The sequence below is a fragment of the Solanum lycopersicum genome, chromosome 11, assembly GCF_036512215.1.
Source record: "Solanum lycopersicum chromosome 11, SLM_r2.1".
In the NCBI taxonomy this organism is placed as follows: domain Eukaryota; kingdom Viridiplantae; phylum Streptophyta; class Magnoliopsida; order Solanales; family Solanaceae; genus Solanum; species Solanum lycopersicum.
The window spans coordinates 60,709,288-60,731,597 of record NC_090810.1 but is presented as its reverse complement, the minus strand read 5'-3'; the positions used below and the strand labels follow the sequence as shown (position 1 = coordinate 60,731,597).

Genomic DNA, 22,310 nt, shown 5'->3' with positions numbered 1-22,310 from the left:
AGTTCTAATGTATTACATATATGTACTTGTACCCTACTCCAGCTACAATCGTTCATAATTGAGAACGATAAGTAGTTGACTATATGTGTTGATCAATAGTTTCACGATGCTCAACGAGTTGTTGATTCTGTTTGATTCTGTTTTAGAGATTGATTTCCTTTTTCTGCTCAGGATCTGATTGATAATGTTCTTGATTTGGTAAGTAAAGAACATATAATTGGCAACATTACACATTTTCCATGTCTTGAAGAAACTTTTGTTTCATGATGAATTGGTTAATGTGTTTCTAAGGCTATGTTGCTCGTATTCTTTTAAATAATTGTTGCATAAGGCTATGTTGCTCGTATTCTTTTAAATAACTGTTGCATGAGTGTCGGATCCTCCAAAAATGTCCTATTTTGAGACAGTTTTCAAGGAGATTGACAAGTTAAAGACACAAACTTTTGCTACTTGGTCATCCTGTTGTACAATAAATTTTGTTTCAATCATGTAGTTGTTAATGATGTCTTAAAGTAATTTTCAACTTTATAGGTTTGATGTAATAAATGAGATCGAGCCGTGTAATCAGTCAATGATAATAAAGTTAGGGAAAGTTGTCTATATTGAACCTTCTCGAGATTTAAATTTGATATACTGTCGTTAAAATATAATCTATTTATAGAGTTATATACAAATTACCGATGGAAAGTGAAAAATCGATTCTAAATTTGTTTTTTAAAGTTATTTATATTAAAATAAAGTTTATAATTGATCATTCTCACAAAGTTCATATATATACAAAAAATCAACAATAATAATATATTTTATAAAATTTCACCAAAAAATCTTAGAATTATCTCGTGAAAGCAGAGAAGTTGTTTCCGAACAACGAATATTTTGATAATTCTTTCTAACTTTTGGTTTATTTTCAGAAGAATTGGATAAAACAAAACAAAACAAAAACAGAGGTCAAACACTTGTGGAGAAAACATTGTCTCCATGTCTGAAAATCCATTGCAGCTTCTGTTCAAGACATACGAGAAAGTATCGAACTCTATACAAACCCAACTTGCTCAATTCATAGGTGTAGTCCCAAATGTTCATTCATCTCATAATAATAATGACAATGATCAACACTCCTTGTCTTTGCTCTCTTCTTCATCTTCTTCCAAGAATCAACTTGCTTCAGCTATGCTGCTTCAGCATTCTGAATTACCCAAGAAGGTATTTTTAAAGGGTCTTCAATTTTTATTTTTTTTAATTTTGTAGTTTGGGATTGTGGTTTTAGTGTTATTGTGGAGGTATGCAGCTAATGCAGAACAAGTGTTTGATGAAAGTTCTCTTAGAGAATCTGAGTATCTTTTTGATTGTACTGTTCAGATATGTTTGATTGCTGAAATGGGGTTTGAGCTATTTTAACTGAATTGACAATGGTGCCTTGAAATGGCGGAGTTAGTATTTTCACTAAGGTGGTTCTAAACATGAAGAAGTAAACACACAAAGAAGTCAAAAGCAGTTCAATTTCAAATATATGCATAAAAATAAGATTTTAACCATGTATAAACAATGTAACTTTGCAATGTAGGGGGTTCGGAGTTTGGACCCTCCCCTGCTTATGGGTCAGTGTTGTCTCTGGTAGTATATGCTAGATGAGGCTAAGTGTTCCCCAGATAGTACTAAGGAAAAAGAAAAAAAATGCTTCTTTTGTGTCAAAGGTAATAGTAAGTTCTGTGTACAGACTACCCTCCTATACCCGACTTGTGGGATTACAATAGGTACGTTGTTGTTGTTTTGAATCAAATGCATGAAGGGTTTTGAACTGTAACGATATGAAGAGCATAGCCAGTTTCAAGGCCGGATAAAAAAGCAGTGCCGTGGTATATAGACTGCAAACATAAAAATAGCTAACTGTGATTTATCCTCTGCACTTGATACTATTTGTTGTGACATGCTACTTGGATGCGTGTTACATTGTTGAAGTGGAACTGGCTTGAATATAGCAGAATGGATATAGAGAATTTATATAGTTGGTCTGAACTATGTTTGGGAATTGAGGCGTAGTTGTTGATATAATGCAGGAGGATTTTGCAGTTACCACCAACAAAGAAAAGACTACATAGTGATTAAATTGCTTTCTTTAAGGAGTCTTTGTATAAGATGGAAGTGAATATATTGTCGAATTGGCTTGCTTTGAGCTATTACTTCTCACTTGTAACAAATTCATTGGTGCTGCAGGGGGGAGCATTTATGTTAAGCAGCGGTTGATTTTTTTGTTGAGAGGTGTTGTTTTAGACCGGGAATATCTAGTTCAGCAATTGATCTTAGATTGTATAGATGGGAGTTGATGAATCAAATAATATTAGTCTTAGGTATTTGCTCTAGATCTCTTACCCATCTAGCTCTTTGGTATGCAATTGTTCTGGAAGATCGAAATGTTAGGTGCTCAGGATAACGTGACCGAGCATATCTTGGTTTTCAATTGTTAACCATTTGTTCTTCACGCCATGTGTTCCTTTTTTAATGTAGTAAGCTGTAATATTTGTGTCACCCCTTTTAATTAAAAACGGAAAATCTCAACATATAGTTAGTGAACGTAATTTTTAATCACCAATATTCTTTCTCAGGAGAAAAGTTCTGGCCCAGTGACTAAAGAAGAGCTTGGAAGAGCTACGTGGACTTTTCTTCATACACTTGGAGCTCAGGTCAAGTATCCATCTATTCTATAGCAGCAGTTCTCTTTCTACTCAGCTTTAAAAACCTTGAAATGAGAAATTTTAGCCCTAGTTGTTTAGGCATTTCAGTTGAACAGTATTTAGATATAAGACATGTTCATTAATTTTATTGATACCATAGTTTAGAGAGGTGAAACCACTTATTACCCCTCTAAGTGTTTGATCATGATCATTAATTCTTCAATTTTGACAATTAATTGTCTGGTTTTTATTTTATTCTACAGTGTTGTTATATACTTTAGTCTACCCGATGCTCGTGATGGTTTAATAAAAATGTCTTTTAAGCCCGGATACCATGGTTATAGAAAATGTCTTTTGGAAGTGTAATCATACAATAATGGTCCATAGGATAATCCGTATCCGCATAGTTCTCTTTTCTTTTTGTGCTCTAAATTAATACTTTTTTCTCATTAAATATTCTTACCTGTTGACCTTTATGATCATGTGCTGACTTGTTCCTTTTTCCAGTACCCGGACAAGCCAACCAGACAACAAAGGAAGGATGTGAAAGAACTGGTATGGTGCTCAGTCACCCTAAATGACTGTTTTTTCTTGATCTCAGAATTGAAAGATGATATTACATTAGATCAACGGAGCTACTTTAGAAAGTTGAGGGCTAAATCTGCTAATAGTGATTATCTAGGGGTAGAATAGTTTTCCCTTATCCCTAGTTCATGTGGAACAAAACTACATTCTTTTCTTGAGCTTTTCATAAGAAATAAGACAAAATTAAGGCGACTGTCAGTATAGGAAGTGTTACACATCGATGCTTCTATTTTATTGCAAGTTCTTCCATTATATACTTCATGACCTTGATGTCTGTATCACATTAGGATTCTGCTCATAGATTTGGAGAAAAAATTGAGGCTTTTTAAGAAACTAAAGGATTGCTTTTGTTGTTTCCTCGCAGATGGCAATATTATCTCGCATGTACCCTTGCAGCGAATGTGCAGATCACTTCAAAGAAGTTCTAAGGTACCTAGTTTATGAACTTGCTTGAGTGCAATAGCAATACGCACATTTTCTTATACAGAGTTGAGTTGCAAGCAAGAAAGGGCAGAAACCAATTAGTCTGCTGCCATTAAAATGCTCAAAAAGCTTAATGAGTTTCTTCCTGTATGTTGATGATCTTTGTTTCTCATGTTCTTTACAGAGCAAATCCTGTACAAGCTGGATCTCAAGCTGAATTTTCACAATGGTTATGTCACGTGCACAATGTTGTCAATAGAAGGTAGTACTAAATGGTTTTTATGTTTCCTCCTGTGCATCTTTCATGTCAAGGAGGACAAACAAACCTTTATTTTGAATGTTGTTAGTACGATCTTATTTGAAACTTCTCCTTTTTTAACCCGACCAATCATAACCTTTACTTCTCTCTGCTAATAAATGAACTTGTCAAATCCCTTTGATGTTCATTATAGAAAGATTTTGTGGAGTTGAGTATTCGTCCAGTGACAGAACTACTTTAGTTAATAGCTTCTGTTACATGGACCTTGCGTAACTCAACCCCGAACACTAGCTCACAGGTAGAAGGATTGCCCAAGCCATATAAAATCTTGTGGGATCTTGTCCTAGCCCGATTTACGACACGCACATCCCCCTTCCCCTCCCCCCAATTGCCAGACACTAACCGGACTGGAGCATTGACAATCATGAACTGGGGGTATATTCATGATCCCGCATGGTCCGGGGTACCCACATCAGAGTCAATGGCCTTACTATAATACCATGTTAAATGAATCTTGGGTCTAATTCTTCCGTCTCTTTTAAAAACCGATAATCTTATTACTGTATGTCTGAAGCAAACTCCAACAATTTTGTACAGTTTGAGCAAGCCTAAATTTCCATGTGACCGAGTTGATGCTCGGTGGGGCAAGCTTGACTGTGAGCAGCGCGCATGTGATTTGCAAGGGACTGACAAGTTTTGGTTTTGACACATATTGAAGCTCTTATATTAGGAACATGACATACAAGAAAAGATGATCCCATATTCTGTTGCATCATTGAAACCTCCAATCCAAGGGAACAAGATACATATTTTTGACTTTGAGAGCACTCAGTATTTCTACATTGGTGAAAACTTGATGTGGCAACCCTTTACAAGGTGAAGCCTCTGCTCCCAGAGAAATGTAAAATTTCATTTCTGCATTGCAAAATGGCATCTGTACCTATATTCTTGAGTGCTGGTTATAAATCTTTGAAAACCTGGGAGACACTCAAGTAGTGTTGATGTTTCAATTTTTCATTTCAGCACTAAGTTGCTTATCGATGTAATTATGGCAATCATGCCTATTTTTATGACAAAGATGAATAAAATATACAGAAGGTATTCCTGCAAAAGTAGTGTCAAATGAAATTTATTTTGGTTGTTCTATAGTAAGAATAACTTTTAGAATGGATAACTCTCATTAAACCTTTAGGAAATATGTACTTTAGAGTATAACAACGTATTCAATATAGTTCCACAAAATAGTAACCAGAAAAGGTAGAATGTACACAGACGTTACCATGTTTCATACACGTTGACTAACGAACTATTAGCCTAATTAACAAGTGCAATTTGGTATTCAGTAGTGTTGATGAACCAATATAAAATCACTCAAGAAATTTTAGGAACAGTAACAGATCAAACTTCATCACTAGTCCATGCCAAGATCATGAATCATTCAGAAAAAAGTAAAGTACATATGTGACTCTTTTATCCAATCTGATAAAAGCTATAAAGACGAGTAGCGTGAACCAGTGTCATAGACGCGACCACCTAGTCAAAGCAAACTAAACGAAAGATTCAATACTATTCTAAGCAGTTATTCAATAATAGCGTGAACCAGTTTCATAGACGCGACCGCCTGGGTATTGTACTCTAGGTTCATATCCGTGATCTCTTCCGCTGTTGCCAATATATCGAGCATTCTCCCTGTAAGAGTCGTAACTATCAGCATTATAGGCTGCTTGTCGTTCTCCTGCTGGAGAGTTGTAGGCAACTTGTCGTTCTCCTGCTGGAGAGTTTCCCACATATCCACGAGCATTGCTAGTGCTCATGTTGCTGTGTCGATAGTTGTCCAAAGCAACTTGCTCATACTGTAGTTTTCTGGCATGACACTCCCTTCGAAGGACTTCATCTCTGTGATTAGCTTGCCGGGCACGAAGGGCAACTAGCTGTTCTTGATATTGTGTGTTGATTGCATTTATCCGCTGAAATATAAGCAAAAAATGTTACTCTCATAGAAACAAGAATTCTGTACCACTAGAAGGTTGTTAACACACAATGTCACATACAGAAACATTGAGAGCTTCTAGGATGAAAATCCTGCAAGATTTGCACTGCATTGTCCATATATGTGTGACTGCCTTAGTCATATTACTTAATATTTCAAGATCAAGATTCTTTACAATAATATAACATAGTTACATGACATGAATACAAAGTAAAGGAGAAGCATCATAAACTGGGAATCTTAGCATTCTTATATAAGCCATAGATGTAGTGAGTGCCATGCTGATTTTCAGTTTCATGTCTGGAAAGATCTTCTGTACTTTCATCTATCTACTTCTCGTAATGTTTTGGTTCTCTATTTGAGTATACTTTTCACAAAAAAAAGTATCAGGTTCTCCATTTGAGTTTACTTTTCACCAGAAAAAGTATCCCGTCATTTTAAAAGTGGCTCTAGGGAAAAGAATATTTATCACAGAACAAAAATGTTTTTGCATGCAATTATTCCCACATCAACTTTTGCTATCAGTTTGAACTTAATTCAACATAAAACTGTAACTTAACTCCACATCCCAAGTAGAACAACGTCGCAAAACTGAGAATTCTGAAGGAGACAAATGTCTGGCCAGGGTTTAGAAGTATTTAAAGGAATGTCATGCATGGTGATGAGTGATGACTTATGAGGATAGCCCGTAATTCACCTAGTTCATTTTCTTCATACCATGCTGTCTGAGTCAGATTTTGCATACCTGGATCAGTTCCATGGAATACCTGCTACCTCCCACTAGCAGAGGTAAACCAATGCTTGAACAGATGGGATGAAATCAGTGTTGTTGCCTCCACTAGAATTTGAAACTGAGACCTTGTGGTTCTCAACCCACTTAACTGACCACTGGACCACACCTTTAGGTACACTATAACTCACCTAAATCATAACCATTTAACTTATACTGACAGGAAAAGAAGATAAAGACACACGTGTATTTTCTTCTTTTCTAAGTATTTCTAACTTAATGTTTCTATATCAGCTAAATCCTGTTTGACAAACTTGAAGAGAATGAAAGTCAACATCCATTGAGGTTACATACCATCTAGTAAGGTGCTGCTTGCTCTTCAATATACATCCTAGGTTGCTGCTATAGAAGTTCTGATGGAGGAAGTTTAAAGAGACATAATGAACTCAAGAAAAAAATCTATCTACACTTTTAGTCACCATCCCTGTCAAGACATGCATAGTAGCAATTCTTGTTAATTTTTTCCCTTATCTTTAAATATAAGTAGAGAATGGTATCTAGTCTTGTAAACTAGCTCGGATCTAAGCATCTTGGTAATTTTTGGCATAAATACTTTAATTTGTATTTATGAATGAACAGTTTTGACATTAATTCCACCTTATGCTTTTGAATGGCAGAACTTAGATCAGGTTCACAATTATACTAAAGCTTGACCAGTAAGTACGTATGTCCTAATCCTAAGTTGATTTAAAGTTAGATCTTTACTGGTACAAAATACTGGCTGAAACATTAAAATTTTGCACCATAAACAGGGAGGAAGTATAAGGATTATGCATTTCCACTGAGAAGAAAGGCTCAAAAATTTTAATACAACATATGAAGAGAAAAGAAGGTCCCACGCTAATTAGCGAAATAGCTGAGTATGCATAAAACATCAGCAAAATCTATCACAAAATTTTTTATTCAACCTCCCCAGTCCCCCAAGCTTAATCAGTTACATACATATATTTAGGAAGTAGAAAATGTGAAGATAAGCCTTTGGGTATACAAGTTCTCTTGATAAGACAGACATTGTGTAACAAGAAAGTTACAGATTTCGATTCTGTCAAACCAGTAATCTCCTGTACTCATAAATATTCACTGCTGATCTACCCACGCAGGGTGGGCACCAGAAAGCAGCCCAGGAACATGGATAAAAGTTTCAGTACCTACTATATAAGCAAGACGGGGAACAGATTATAAAAGGAACACTGAAACAGTCTAAACTACCTAAATTTTTCTGAAACTTGGAAGTACAAGCTTAACCTTTGATCCTATTCATATATTGCAGACTACTTGGTATATTCAAATATTATTTTTTTATAACAGGTAAGATTGTATTCTTCGGCATTGAGGGCATGCTGGCCACCTCCAAAAGTTTGTAGCTACAACAAGTCTCCTATCAAGTCAATTCAGCTTAATAAAGTTGATCAAAATATTGGAAGAGGGCACAGAGACATTGCTCAAAATCATTGAGGGAAGACAACTCTAGTAACGATGTCCATAGGAAACGTTCACTCATCTACAGGTAAAACATTTTATTGTTTACTCATCTGAAGATGTTCTAACCATTGCCATTAACAATCTGTCTTTATGAGTAATAGCAACATCAAACAGCCCTAATGCCGTGTTTTGAATGCAGCTGCTAACACCAGCCTTTCCTTGCTCTGAACTGTTTGCCCAGTGATAGATAAAATATTTGATACTACACATAATATACAAATCATATGAATCACAATGACTGAGATGATGAGATCATTAAGCAAACACGACTAGAAGTTACGGTATATTTTGATGGAGGAGTTGTGATGTATTGTCAACTCTGTCACAAACTTCATGCAAGCTCCAAGCTTGATGTACAACTAATTGACCAATAATAAGATTATCCAAGTGAACTAAGCATCCAAACTCCACAACCAAGCAAACTGAATCAAATATAATATGAGGTAAGGAGTAAAGCCTTACCAGGCACATACAAGCACAGTTTCCAAAGTATTTTTGGCTACAGGCCCTTGGATATGGCACTTTAACAGGTTTACTAGGCTTTGATCTGATATATTTTACGTCATACTTTGATCTGTTTTACTATAGAAGATACTGCTCATTAATCTAAAGATGGTTGGACAAAATATTAAGGTAAGGTATTGATTTTCTGTTCCAAGAAACTTGAAGAGAAGATAAGTTGTGAGGAATTGCAAGAATGCTCTGTATTGATAAATATGAAGATTTTAAGGGAATATTTGTGTCTCTCAGTTGGAATCATGCAATTGCACGGGCTTGACAGCTATGGATATTTGTAGAAATCAAAGGTTGGGCAGAAGAACTTGGAAGGGAAGGGGGTCTCTCCATGTATGTAAGCACTAGTATATCCTAAAAAAGATGTAGATAATGCATAGTGTGGCATTACCCTTTTAAATGAAAAGCTTTAGAACTTGACATGAATGAAGAATCCACTATGTTATTAAAGCACTTAAGTAAGCTGAACTAACCTCCCTATGCCTAGAATTTTCAGCATCCTCTGCATCATTTTGCTCCTTGGTCAGTTTCATTATATCATCAAGGAATTTTTTTTCAAGACCTTCCAAAGTCTGCTGTACAGGCTTATCTTCATAACCAATATCCATGCCTTCTTCACGAGGCAGTGCTCTAGGATTCTTGCCACCTTGATTCTCTAATGCCAACCTTGGATCAGTCCTCTGGCCCTGGTAGTAGGATCTAGATGCTTCACTCCCCTGGCCTATAGGAAAGGCACTGTTGAATGAATTGAAACATAGAAAGACAAGCACTACTTTCCAAAAATAAAAAAATGCTGATACCGCCTAATAAAAACTACCTATGTATCACTAGGACAGTATATTGCCTTTAATCAGAATGAGCAAATTCAATACTTCCAGACACTTTCTACCATTCATAAGTCAGCATTATTAACAAAATAGGAAGGTAAGAAAGAAGTAAACCCGTTTTATGAATAGCAGCAATACTCTGAAACACTTTGACGTCATGCTTTAAATTAGATTTTTGTCTAATCTAATTTCCTAGGAGATAAAGATTCAACTAGCACCCAAGGGTACCGCCTAGTGGTCAAAGTGTCTGCAAACCTTAGAAACAGATTTAAATCTCAGTAGAGATAATAGGCACTAGTTGATTTCTTCCCATCTGCTTAAGACTTTGTGGACAAAGTTACTCCGGTACCGTTGATTAGAGGTAGCAGGTACCCAACTGAATAGTCGAATTGCGCAAAATGGCCCCGACACCACCATTATTTTAAAAGAAAAAAATTATCAGATAGTTTGAAGTGATCTTCATTTTCTAGTTGAAGTTACATATTCCTTTATTTTAAAGGTTCTTATTGTCTTAGTGTCCCTCTATAAATTAGACCCTATGTATTTTTTTGCAACTGTATGAATTAAAATGCTTGTTGCAACTGAAAAATTATCAGATAGTTTGAAGTGATCTTCATTTTCTAGTTGAAGTTACATATTCCTTTATTTAAAGGTTCTTATTTTCTTAGTGTTCCTCTATAAATTAGACCCTATATATTTTGTTGCAACTGTATGAATTAATATGCTTGATGCAACTGAAAAAAAAGGTACATCTGACAAATGTTGAACTCTTATATTCATGTTATTGGCTTGTAGTTGAAGCATCTGAAATGTCTGCCTAGAGTGGTCATTGCATAAGCTTTATTAGAGTTGAGCTGCCAGAAGAAACGGGTGCAGTCCCATACAAATTCTTATATGGATCCACAAGTACACTGCTACAGTTACAACATCAAAAACTAGTCTTTTTAAGGCAAATTTGGACCTTTAAAACAAAATGTTTCCAAAATCTCACACTCATCTGCAAACTAGCACAAAAGTCTTTAACCAAATTTAAAAAGCTCCTAAAGATTACCGACCTTAATACAAGTGTTATTAGAATAACTAAACCTTAATCTCAAATAGGTGCCCCAGTTTTGTGGATCTTTTGCCAAGAGGAAGCAAGATTTCCACAATAAAGAAGATTGAAAATCATGACCTTTGAGGTTCTTCAAAGACCAAAGGAGGCAAAAACACTACTGATTTCTTCCCATTTATACGAGCCTTGGTGGACAGAGTTACAATATATTTCTGTTGATTAGAAATAGTAGGTACCACATGGAATTAATGGGGATGTGCACAAGTTAGCCCTGAACCACAGTTATGGAACAAAAAAGTAGTTTTTGTGGTTATGATTATTGCAAGGATTATTTCCAAAACAAAATATTGCCTAGCAAAGAATCAGAAACTAATACTACTAAACCAATAACTACTACTACTATAGCTAATCCTCAATCCCCAACGTGTTGGATTCATCATAAATTCGCAAGTTTACGCTAGCTATCAGCCTATCACAACCTTCATTCTTCAATTCAAAATTTTTATTCATCTTTTTTTAAACACACAAGCAAACACACTTTATTCATCTTACCATTCAATAACTCATAATCAGATCTTAGTAACTAACTATTATCGGGACTTGGCACCGGCAATGTAAGCAAGCACAACCAAAAGGAAACTAAACAGAAAACCTAGTTTTCAGGGGAAATCTGTAAAGGGTATCTAAAAAAATGAAACTTTTAATAAATTTATCTACAAAACAGCAAGTAAAAATAAGCAAAAAACACTAGAAAATCCAACAAATTACCTTCAGGATACATGTTCGGAGACATAGAATTTGTAGGTAATTTCGGGCTCTCTCGTTCCCATCTCCATTGTTGATGATGTTCCGACTTGATCTGCTGCTGTTGTTGCTGTTGATGTTGATGTTGCATCGTTTGATGGCCGGAGTTATACGTAGCATCGGCGCCGGCATCAGCACCACCGTAATGCCCACCGCCGGAATGTCCGCCGCCGGGACGTCTCATTTTTTTCTTCCTTACAGAATTTTGTCGATAATTCTGGTGCCACTAAAGTGTAGGGGGGAAAGGGTTTGAAAGATACCGATAAGTGCATATCAATGGTACCTTTGGCTTTAGTGATAGTACACCTCTTAATCTAAGACAATTAATTCCCCCTTATTTTTTTTTTTAATTTTTTCGAGAGCAAGTATTAATAGCATAATAAAAATAATATTATTCATTCGATATGTATATATCATCGACATTTCATCTTTCTATGCTTTTTGACGATGCTTACTTCAGGACTTTTTACTTCAACTTGTTTAGTAGTCTTAATCCACAATCATTACAAAATTCAAAACTTATTAGACTGTAATTTATATGTTTCTATAGAAATGAAAAAAAAAATGTCGTGAAAAGCGATCTATTTGATAAAGCTCTTAGTCTGGCAAGAACTCGTCATTAATCTATCTATTTGTGGTCAGTATGACATCTCGACAGAATCAACATGGTGATTTGTTTTTAAATTATATTAATAGAATGTGATATAATGAGATACAACGTAATAGAGACTAAGACAAAAAAAAATTTCCTCTGTCCCTATTTACTTGTATATTAATTAATCTTTTGGTTAGTTTTGAGATAATTCTTTTTTTACTAATTTTCTTTTACCAATTACCATTTTGATCTTTTTAAAAAATAGAATACATGTTTAAACATAATTTTAACTTTGCAATGTCATTTTTCAACTTTCATTTATAATAATAGTTTGTATCTCTTAATTCAAGTGTAAATGCTTAGTGGATTTATTTGACAATAAAGGGATTATTAATTTGAAGCAAGTATATTGAATATTAAATGACTTTTGTAAAATATATCTATTTTTGTCTAAATTTGTAAGATTTATTTGATTAGATATAATTTTTTTTCCAAAAATAATGAGCGTTATAAAAAAGACGTCTTAGATATAGTTGCAATTATAAATTATCTGATTAAAAAATAAATTAAAATTTTTAAAATTAAATTGTCTTAAGAATATATAAATATAATATTTTTTTCTCGTAAAAATCATAATATCACCGACTTGTAATTGAAGTTCTCAAGATATATTTTTTTCTTTTGGCGAATTTCGTTATCTCTATTTACTTTTGAAAAAAAAAAAAGAAACCTTCAATCATCATCATTTAATATATGTGAATACAATACATATTGTAAGTGTGATCAAGTATATGAAAATGATATATATTTTTTTCCATTAACAAAGAATCATAATGAAACAAATATGACCATATATAGAATTTCTTTTTCTCTTTTTTTTTTTTTTTTTGTATAAAGAGCATATGGTTCCAATAATTATTGGCTGGAACAAGTATAAATACTTGTGACATTATCAAATTTGGCATATAATTTTTGAAATATGTCTAATTACAAACATCAAAGTAAATAAAAAATTATTTAAACAACAATTAGTTGTTGAAGATTAAATAAAGAATTGAACATGAAATTAGAAATCATTTGATTATTGTATGTATTTTAAAGATTTTTTTATTTTATTGAAACTAGATAATAATATTTTTTTTCTGAACTTCAATTAATTACTATCGAAACGCGTATCTAAGATTACCTGTCATAGAAACATCTCAAAAGGAAACATGGATTCCCCTTGTCTACCTATAAACGAATGCCACTCAAATAACTTTTGAGCCTTGGCAAGAACAAACATGTTTTCTCAAGCATCATTGTATACTCTATTCGTTTATTGATTTGTAGATATAAAATATGTTTAATTCATCGAAAGAATATATCGTTTTGCCATTTCTTCTAATAGTTTTGATAATAAAAAGAATTAAAAATGAAAGGAGGGTGAGTGAATTAAAAAAAAAATAATTGAAGAATCCAAATTGATGCTGGGACAAACATGACACCATATCAAAGTATTAAAGCAAAAATACTTCTTTCATTTTCTATTTCATGTTTTTTAAATTGGAGTTTAATTGAGCACAATTTTTTTTATTCTTTTAAAAAGATAAATTTTGTAATTTTAAATTAGAAATGGTATAATACTAAAATCGGCTAATTCTTTTATGGAAATGTCCAAGGAGAAACGGTTAGAGAAATCAATTCATTGATAGCATCAATTTCATACATATTTCAAATTCAACATATCATCGCAGATAAATATATTAAAATTAAAGAGTTATTACATATAGAAAACGAAGTAAAACTCTTTTTTAAAACGTATTGAAAAGAAAAGTAAAACATATAAATTAAAATACAAAACATTAATTAAAATGCTCATAAATAAGATGAAATGGTTATATTGACCTCCATTAAAATCTTCCTTTTGATCTCTCTCCTTTCTTTTTATTTGGCTATACAAAACTCTTTCTTGACAAAAGAGTAAAAACTATAAAAGAGGAAAATCATATGTGCAATGACTAATTACATATTCATATATCATATGAACTTGATTAATAATTTGGATTAATGATAATCACCATTAGGAGGTGGGGATGCAATAAGGCTCCCAAATTATTAGAGAACTCCTTGGCTCTTTGCAACTTCTCAATAGAGGCCCCAAATTGTTGTTCATAATTGATGCCTTGTTCTCTTTAATTAGCACCAAGTCTTGTGTATATGTTGCTATATTTTTTGTACTTGTGGTATCAATACCATTAGTTGTTGTTGCTACACCAACTTGCTCATTGTTGTAGTAGTAGTACTTGGTAATAGTGGAATTATTGACAATGTTTGTCATTGTTGGTTTCTTCCTCCAAAAGTATTCATATGCATTTAATGAGGTTGAAGCCGCTAGTGCTGGTGATGGTGATTGAGGAAGTGAATGAGAAATGGATGAAGGATAAGTGTAACATTCTCTAAGGTTGTTAGTATTCCTCTCCTCTTGTGTCAACAAGTTTACTGAGTTGTTGAATCTACTGTTGAAATCGATATAACCAGATGTCGTGTTGAAACTGACAGTATGTTTAGACCATGCTAGTTGATTCTTTTTCTCTAGGGTCATGATGGAAGCTTTGTTGACATTTGTCACCTCACTTGACAATCTTGGACTTTGTTTCATCATAGTTTTCTTGTCCTCGCTCTCGTTCTCTTTTCCTTTGGATTCTTCTTCATCACCACCACCACTGTCTGAGTGGGGTATTTCTTTACCTTCAACTTCTTGAATATCATCGAACACTTTCTCAAACCCTTCAACTTCATCCTCGCGTTTCTCTATTTCATGTTCATAATTATTTTGATTGATGACGGTGAGAAGAAGGTGACCGTCAAGGCGTTGAGCATGGAGACTATTGTTAGGTGAAATGGAAGCCGCTTCAAGAATCAATCTACCATTTTGTCTATGTGATTGCATGTGAATAGAAGGAAGAGAAGGAGGAAAAGACTTTGAAGAAGATATCAATCTCTTGCTATGATTATAAACATGAAAATCCTCAAAGGACTCTGAGACAACAGAATATTGTTGTTGATGGTAATAATGATGATGATCGTGTTTGTCATCATTCGAATCTTCGTGCTCAGATGTAGGTGAAGAGAGAAAACAATCAGAGCCAGATCCAGTCTCTGATCCAAGGCTCTCAGTACAAATTTCAAGACTTTTTTCACTCAACGAATTTCTCGAGCTTTTGTCCAGAGGATGAACATAAAGACTAGTTGAAGATGACTCTTCATTCTTTGAAGAAGATAAAATTGAACTCCAATCAAATATTTTAATTGGTTGATCTTTGATCACTTGCTCATGATCATAATCTTCTTCTTTCATCTTTGAAGACAAGTTGTATTAAATTAATGGAAATATATGGAAGAGATTTGATGGAATTTGTATTAAGTGTTATTTTTTGTTTGGATTGATACTTAGATGGCAATTACAATGAGGGTGTCAAAAGAGTATATATAAGAGCTTTAAAAAACCTTTTGGAATCTTTGTGTAAAGCCCCCCCCCCCTCCCCCCCTCCCACCCCCTCCTCTAAACAATGAATAATATTTTGTTTAAGAAAAATATAAATGGAGTAGAGCAAGATAAGTAGACAAAAAAAAAGGGAAGGAAAATTCATGGACCGACCTCATTATCTGTAACTCGTATGAAATCATTTCATGAAAATTTTGAAGAAAAAAAATACTAAATGAGACAGAATAGAAAGATCAAAATGTTAATATGTCAAAGGATTGCCCAATTTTTTTCAGTTCTATATTTTATATAACCTAAATTAATGTAGAAAAGGTACATTCATTGTATTATATATATATATATATATATATATATATATATATATATATATATATGAATTTTAATTTTTTTAATTATTTGGTTGAATATTTCTATATGAATTCTACTATCGAGTTTAGATGTATAATAAAAAGAAGTGAATACTTTATTCATTGCAATAATTTTAAGTACATAGGTATCACTATAATAACTAGTGGTATCATTCTTTTTATATTGATATTCAATATTTATATTTGGTTATAATATATGTATATATATAGAGAGAGAAAGTAGTGTCTTACGACACCACTTATAGCAAGGTATATATATATATACACACTTTTGCTTTAAACTATGACGCATTTTAAAACTTAACCATAATACCACTAGTGATTATGGTGTTATGGTAAGTATAACGTTTTATGAAAAATAAAAGATTTTGTTAGTATAAAAACATGCTTTAGCTCTAAATTGAACTTTTCGATATGAATCATAATTAGTCGAAGAAGGAAAAAAAAATCTAACCTTGACAATTTGTGTCATGTCCTTTTTATCCTACTACCAATAGTAACAGTGAGTTGGTGGTAATTGATAAGCATTCTTCTATTATTAATTATATATTTTGAATTTGAGTTCTAAGAATAAAATTATTCTTTTTATTAGAAAAAAGATCGGATATTAACACTTTGTTTAGATCATTGTTATCCATTGTTTCATAATGTATTGTACTGTATTGAATGGTAGATACAATGTTTGGTTAGATTGTATTGTTTATTATTGTATAGTAACATTTTAATTGTTTGGTTTGATTGTATCGTACTGTATTGTAATTTATAAATTTACTTAAATATCCTTAATTATTCTAGGATAGGAGGTTTGACTAGATTTAAATAATTAAGATAAAGGGTAAAATAGTATTTTGAAATATTATATAAAGATATAATTGAGTAAAGAAATTAAGTAACAACGGAAACACACCAAATTGGTTGTTCCATAAAACAAGGGTTTCCATTGTTACGTAACAACGAAATTTAACAATACAGTACAATACATTTTAAGTAACAATATTCAAATAAACATTGTAGGTATAGGAACAATACAATGAATAACAATGATCCAAACACAGTGTAAATGTGAAATAAAAAGAAAAACCCTAATCCTAACAAATCAAAAAAATTTTATGCCTTGTCATTCTAGGACCAGTCTTTTGTACCATTTGCAAAGCTTCTTATTGGCAATTTTATGGAATCTAATATTTGTTGATGTCATTACATTTTCAATTACTTTCATCAAATGTTCATTTTTATTTCTTTGGAATAAGGACCACATTGTGTATATGATAGGATTTGAAACTAAAGTTACTTCTATCCTCAACTTGAATGAACCTTTTGTTCCAATCTTGTTTTGGTGTAGTTTGATCCACTCTTTTTAATATATGAATACAGCTAGGTAGAAAAAGATCGTTTTGGAATGACGGTATATTTCTCATAAGCTTGTTAATTAAAGTCTATTCAAACTTCTAGAAACGCGTGTATATGTACTCAACAAAAATCTCATATTATCAACGATGTTTTGATAGGAATTCGGTATTATTTAATCAAACTGTAAAATTTTTGCTTTTGTAAGCTTGATTACATTTTTGTCCCAAACCTAATAAAGGAAGTAGGACTGGGCATAAACACCGGAAAATCGAAATACCGTATCGAATCGATTTTTTTTTTGGTATTTTCGGTTCGGTATTTGATATATGTTTTTGTATTTTTCGATATTTCGGTTCGATTTCGGTATGTAATTTTTGTGTTATTCGGTGTTTTGGTTTACCGAAATATATTATATTATAATATATATTTATATTATATTAATTATTAATGTTAAATAATAAATATTATAATTTAAAATAAAAAATTAAAAAGTAAAAGACACTTTTTGATGTAACTATTTTTAGCCTATTAAGTTGAAACAAACAAAAAAATTTGTAAATTTTTAAAAACCCAACTAAGCAGGCCCATAAAAAAAATTGAAATAACAAAATCGAACCGAAATAATAAAAACCGAACCGAATTATTTCGATTCGGTGTTCGGTACATATTGTACAAGAACCGAAAACCGAAAAAATCGAAAAGAAAAATGAAAACCAAACCGAATTACCGAATGCCCACCCCTAAAAGGAATAGGCTTATTAGGGTTGGCACTAGTAGTATACCTTTCTTTTTTTGGCAAAAGTGTGATGATGATACGATCTGAGCTAAAATAAAATAATGAAAATTCATATCGTTAATCCAACTTACTTAAATTAAGGTGTATATATTATTGTTGTTAATCAAAATGTTAAGTGGTTTTATGATTGAAAATGTGTATAAACCATCAAACTTTTATGGATTAAAAAGAAGTTTTGGCTAAGAGGACCAAGTGATATGCTTTGGATTTTTCTAGTAATATTCTTGATATTTGGAAATTGGAATAAGGTTCTTGATTTTTTCCCCCTCATATCTCCTTAAATGTATTTTTTTTTAGTCTAATAGTCTTTGTTCAAGTATTCACTAAATATCTATATTTTTTTTACTCCAAACATCATTACTATTGCATTTTAACTCAAAATTATGAAAAAAATCATTAACTTCAAATCTTAACTCTGTTTTTGTGTAAATATCATCATCGTAATTCAAATGAAGACTTCTTAAAAAGTGAAGGCCATTATTAGATCGATGGAAAAGTCTGATAGGATATATAGAAAGTACAAGTGTGTAATTAGTATTAATATCTCATCTAAAAATTCAAATTATTAGAGCAAACACGCACACATACATGTGATTTTTAAACATGTTCCTTACTGTACGTGTAGGTTTAGCTCTATCGTTTAAAGTTAAATATTTGATTTTTTTTATTGATGAGTGATAATAACAATCATGAGATTTTATATACAATTAAGATATATAATTTATTGAATTATATGTTCAACAATAATAAAAAAGTGCATACATATATATATATATATATATATATGTTAAGAAGATACATGAATATGTCATGAGAGATTTTTTTTTCTTTTTATCTTTTTATTCACGTCCTTTATTATTATAATAATTGAGATTAAAAGAAAATACTACGCAAATAGAATCACGTCTAATTAAAAATATTAAATATTTTTTTTTAAAGAGAGATTTTTGTAACTTTTCGTGCTATTTAAATAAATTGAGCCTCTTTATGCATACAATAAAAAAACTATAGAAAACTAATATATAGTTGTGGGGGTTGGGGGTGGTTTTTTTTTTTAAAAAAAGTATGTAATAATTGAATATAAAAAAATAAAATTATAGAACTTTTAATAGTAGTACTATTTACACGAAAATTTGCATACATAAACCCACTAAGCTAAAGGATACAATATGTCACCATAAATCCCCCATTATGTGTCTTTTCTAAAATAGAAAGTTACATATTTGGTCGAGTATCTGAAATAATAATATCGATAAAATTAATATATAAAATATATATATATATATATATATTTAATTAGAGTCGGGATCGCGAGAAAGCATAGTGATCGCCCTGTCATAGTCACAAGTCTGTTTATAATCGCGATTGTTGTCACAGTCAACAAGGTTGAAACTTTCGGAATATATATATATATATATATATATATATATATATATATCAATTTTATTTTAATGAACAGTTGTACGATTTAATTATTCTTTTTTAAATCATGAGATTTGAGAGTGATTCTTCTCCATTTGGACACCTTCACATCACTCTCTAGTCCCTATATTGGTAGCCATCCTTGCAAAGTTATCTTTGTATGTGATCGCGTTGAGTGAAATGACATCTACGTAATTTGAAATTTATTAATTTTAAAAAATAAATTGCATTTGATATAAGGAGAAGTTTATATGTATTTCCAAATATATATTATTTCGACTAGTAGTAGAATATGTGTGCATATAATGGTATTTAAAATCACTCAATTAATTTCAATTCACGTCGATTAAGTTCTTTTAGAAGGAATTTCTCATTTCTCAAGATTTAAACTCAAAACTTCTGATCATAGGTAAAAGAAACTACTCTATTTATCGACAATAAAAGTCATAGCTCAAGATGGACATATATCGAGCTACAAGTAGCAACTCGTTTAAGATGGACCGTAAAAGTATTTTTTCCAAAACTCGAACCCTAAATCAGAAAAGAATTCCATAGATAATAAAGGTGACTTTTCTTTGATCAAAATGCACAAATCAAGTTGTAGTAAATATGTTGGAAAAAAAAACATAAAAAAATGACAGCATAGCAAGAATAATTTCTTGTCGAATATGTGGGGTGAATATAATAAAAATATTTAGAATTTTATCCTGTACTATATACTATACATTGATTATTTGTCATCCATGAAATTGACACCTTGAATTTTTTTATTTTTTTTTTATACTTAAAAGGGTCACTATAATGTCCAATACCATTTGTGTACCAAGTGAAAAGCATATAATAAAAGTTATAAATGGCATTTTTAATTGTGCGATGCCTTAATTCCCACCTATGACGAGACATATTAAACAAAAGGATAAGGGTGAAATTAGGGTTACTCATTTTTTCATAATTGGACTTAGGTGTGGACGTTCGATACGTTAACAAATTTAGAAACTGATTTTTTTTTATGAGACTAACTCAATGAAGTGAATTTTTCAAAAACATGCTCAGAAAAATGAGAAAAAGGAGTTTTTGAAAAGAAAAAGAAATCCATTTTAGCATTTAGACGAAAAAAATATTATGTTTTGATCGTCGGATATCATTGAGAAAGAAATAGAAAGAAGTGTTATCGAGCGATTTCCTACAATTCTTCCCAGTGATCTAAATTTCAAGAATATCAAAGATACTAATATGATGCGGAGATTCGACAAAAAAATATTTAAATATCTAAACATATAGTTAATTATATGTTAGAATTATGAATAACCAATTCGAAAAGAAGATAGAAGGAAACAGACTAACATAATTTAATTTTTTATTTCATTTTTTTCAATTTTCATCTTAGCTTTTATTTTCGTTACAAAGATCACTGTATTTCTATCACGAATTTCTCCATCGATTTTGATCGAAATATCCAAAATCGACCGACCGATTAAAATCCACGTCCTCATTCCTGTCGTATCAACATGTAACGTTGAAAGTAAACATTACAAGCAACTTATATTATTGGGGCTTAATTGATACAATAAATGTTAAGATTCACTAATTCAATATTTTTCTTTCAGTTTTAACGATGTGAAATTTGTCTAAGGTGTTACACCCCCGTAAAGGGACTCAATGTCATATTTTTAATTGGATTCTATTCTTTTTAATAATTTATATTTTCATTTGTGGGTATATAAGAATATGTGAATCTTGTTCAATTATATTCTTGACACAATAATGAAGTCACTACACCAATAAAAACAGGAAAAATCTTAAATTACAACAACTTTTCAAGCATCACTAATATGTGGAAGATGATTGATATGATGATAAAGTTGAAGACATTACCGTACAACATTATTTTCCTACTTTTAAGTCCATGATTTGATCTATCATAAGTATTCTTTTTCTATTTCCTTTTTTGAAATAACACAATTTTTTTTTTATAACTTGAAAGATGCTTCATTATGCACCAAATTGGCATATGTAGTTAATTTAAGAAATAGTTATAGAATTTGGGGATAGGTTTTTGAATTTCAATGGAGAGAGTAAAGAATTCTGAGTGATACGTCAGCGGTCTGTTTAATATTTTCATACGAGTTCATAAAAACTGCTTGTATACGAGATGAACTGTTTGGCTTTTGGCATAATAGAACTTTCGGAGTTTTAGCTACTTGCGTGTTAGTTCAATGAAATTGGCCTTGGTTTCTTTTTTTGTTCCGAGTATTTTTCTATCGTTTTTGAATCATGAGGAACTCGACTTAATTTATCGTGCAAAAGGTATCACTAATGGTTGAGGTAAAGTGATATATACTCCTTCGTCTATGAGAAGTGGTTTCTGGTTCAAGGTTTAGGTATGAAATGTCTTAGCTAGATAACATTGAACCCATTCCAAGTGTGAGATTCTCTATACAAATCTGAATTATTCAAGTTTGAAATATCGAGAGATAAATTAAAAATATAACTGAATTTCACTTCTTTTTAAGATACAAAATGCTTTACTAATAGATACACCATCCACTAGTAAAGTTCGTGTATGACCCACCTTTGTTGCGTATTGCGACCTTGAATATGAACGATCTTGAATTTTTAATCCTCATTTATTTTATAGACAAAAAAATTCATAAAAGTGGGATCAAAAGTTCAAGACTATCCACTTTTAAGGCCATTATTGTAAATCAACCCACGACCTTTAAAGTGGCTACTTGTGCAAGTAGTGCACTTAACCCGCTTAAGATTCATACATCGGCCCAATGGGCCTTTAGAAACAGTGGGCTGAAATCATATTGAGACCAATGGGCCGAAATCATATTGAGCCCAATGGGCCTTTAGAAACAGTGGGCTGAAATCATGTTGAGCCCAATTC

General features: G+C 32.0%; 3 protein-coding genes across 3 annotated transcripts; 1 reads left to right on the top strand and 2 right to left on the bottom strand.

The window, feature by feature from the left end:
- Positions 1-743: 743 nt before the first annotated feature.
- LOC101263280 (FAD-linked sulfhydryl oxidase ERV1) lies at positions 744-5,051 on the top strand. Its single transcript, XM_004251180.5, has 6 exons — positions 744-1,203; positions 2,604-2,681; positions 3,180-3,227; positions 3,622-3,686; positions 3,865-3,942; positions 4,537-5,051. The coding sequence occupies exons 1-6, from the start codon at positions 979-981 to the stop codon at positions 4,643-4,645; spliced, it is 603 nt and encodes a 200-aa protein (XP_004251228.1). The 5' UTR covers positions 744-978; the 3' UTR covers positions 4,646-5,051.
- A 267-nt stretch (positions 5,052-5,318) lies between these two features.
- On the bottom strand, positions 5,319-12,723 carry LOC101262688 (uncharacterized). The gene is made up of 3 exons (XM_004251178.5): positions 11,364-12,723; positions 9,188-9,435; positions 5,319-5,906 (listed from the first exon to the last, which is right to left on the bottom strand). Exons 1-3 carry the CDS (start codon positions 11,581-11,583, stop codon positions 5,523-5,525), a joined length of 852 nt encoding a protein of 283 aa, XP_004251226.2. The 5' UTR covers positions 11,584-12,723; the 3' UTR covers positions 5,319-5,522.
- A 1,135-nt stretch (positions 12,724-13,858) lies between these two features.
- On the bottom strand, positions 13,859-15,412 carry LOC101262990 (FAF domain-containing protein CSR). The gene has a single exon (XM_069291313.1). The coding sequence runs from the start codon at positions 15,332-15,334 to the stop codon at positions 14,057-14,059; it is 1,278 nt and encodes a 425-aa protein (XP_069147414.1). The 5' UTR covers positions 15,335-15,412; the 3' UTR covers positions 13,859-14,056.
- Between the last annotated feature and the right edge of the window lie 6,898 nt (positions 15,413-22,310).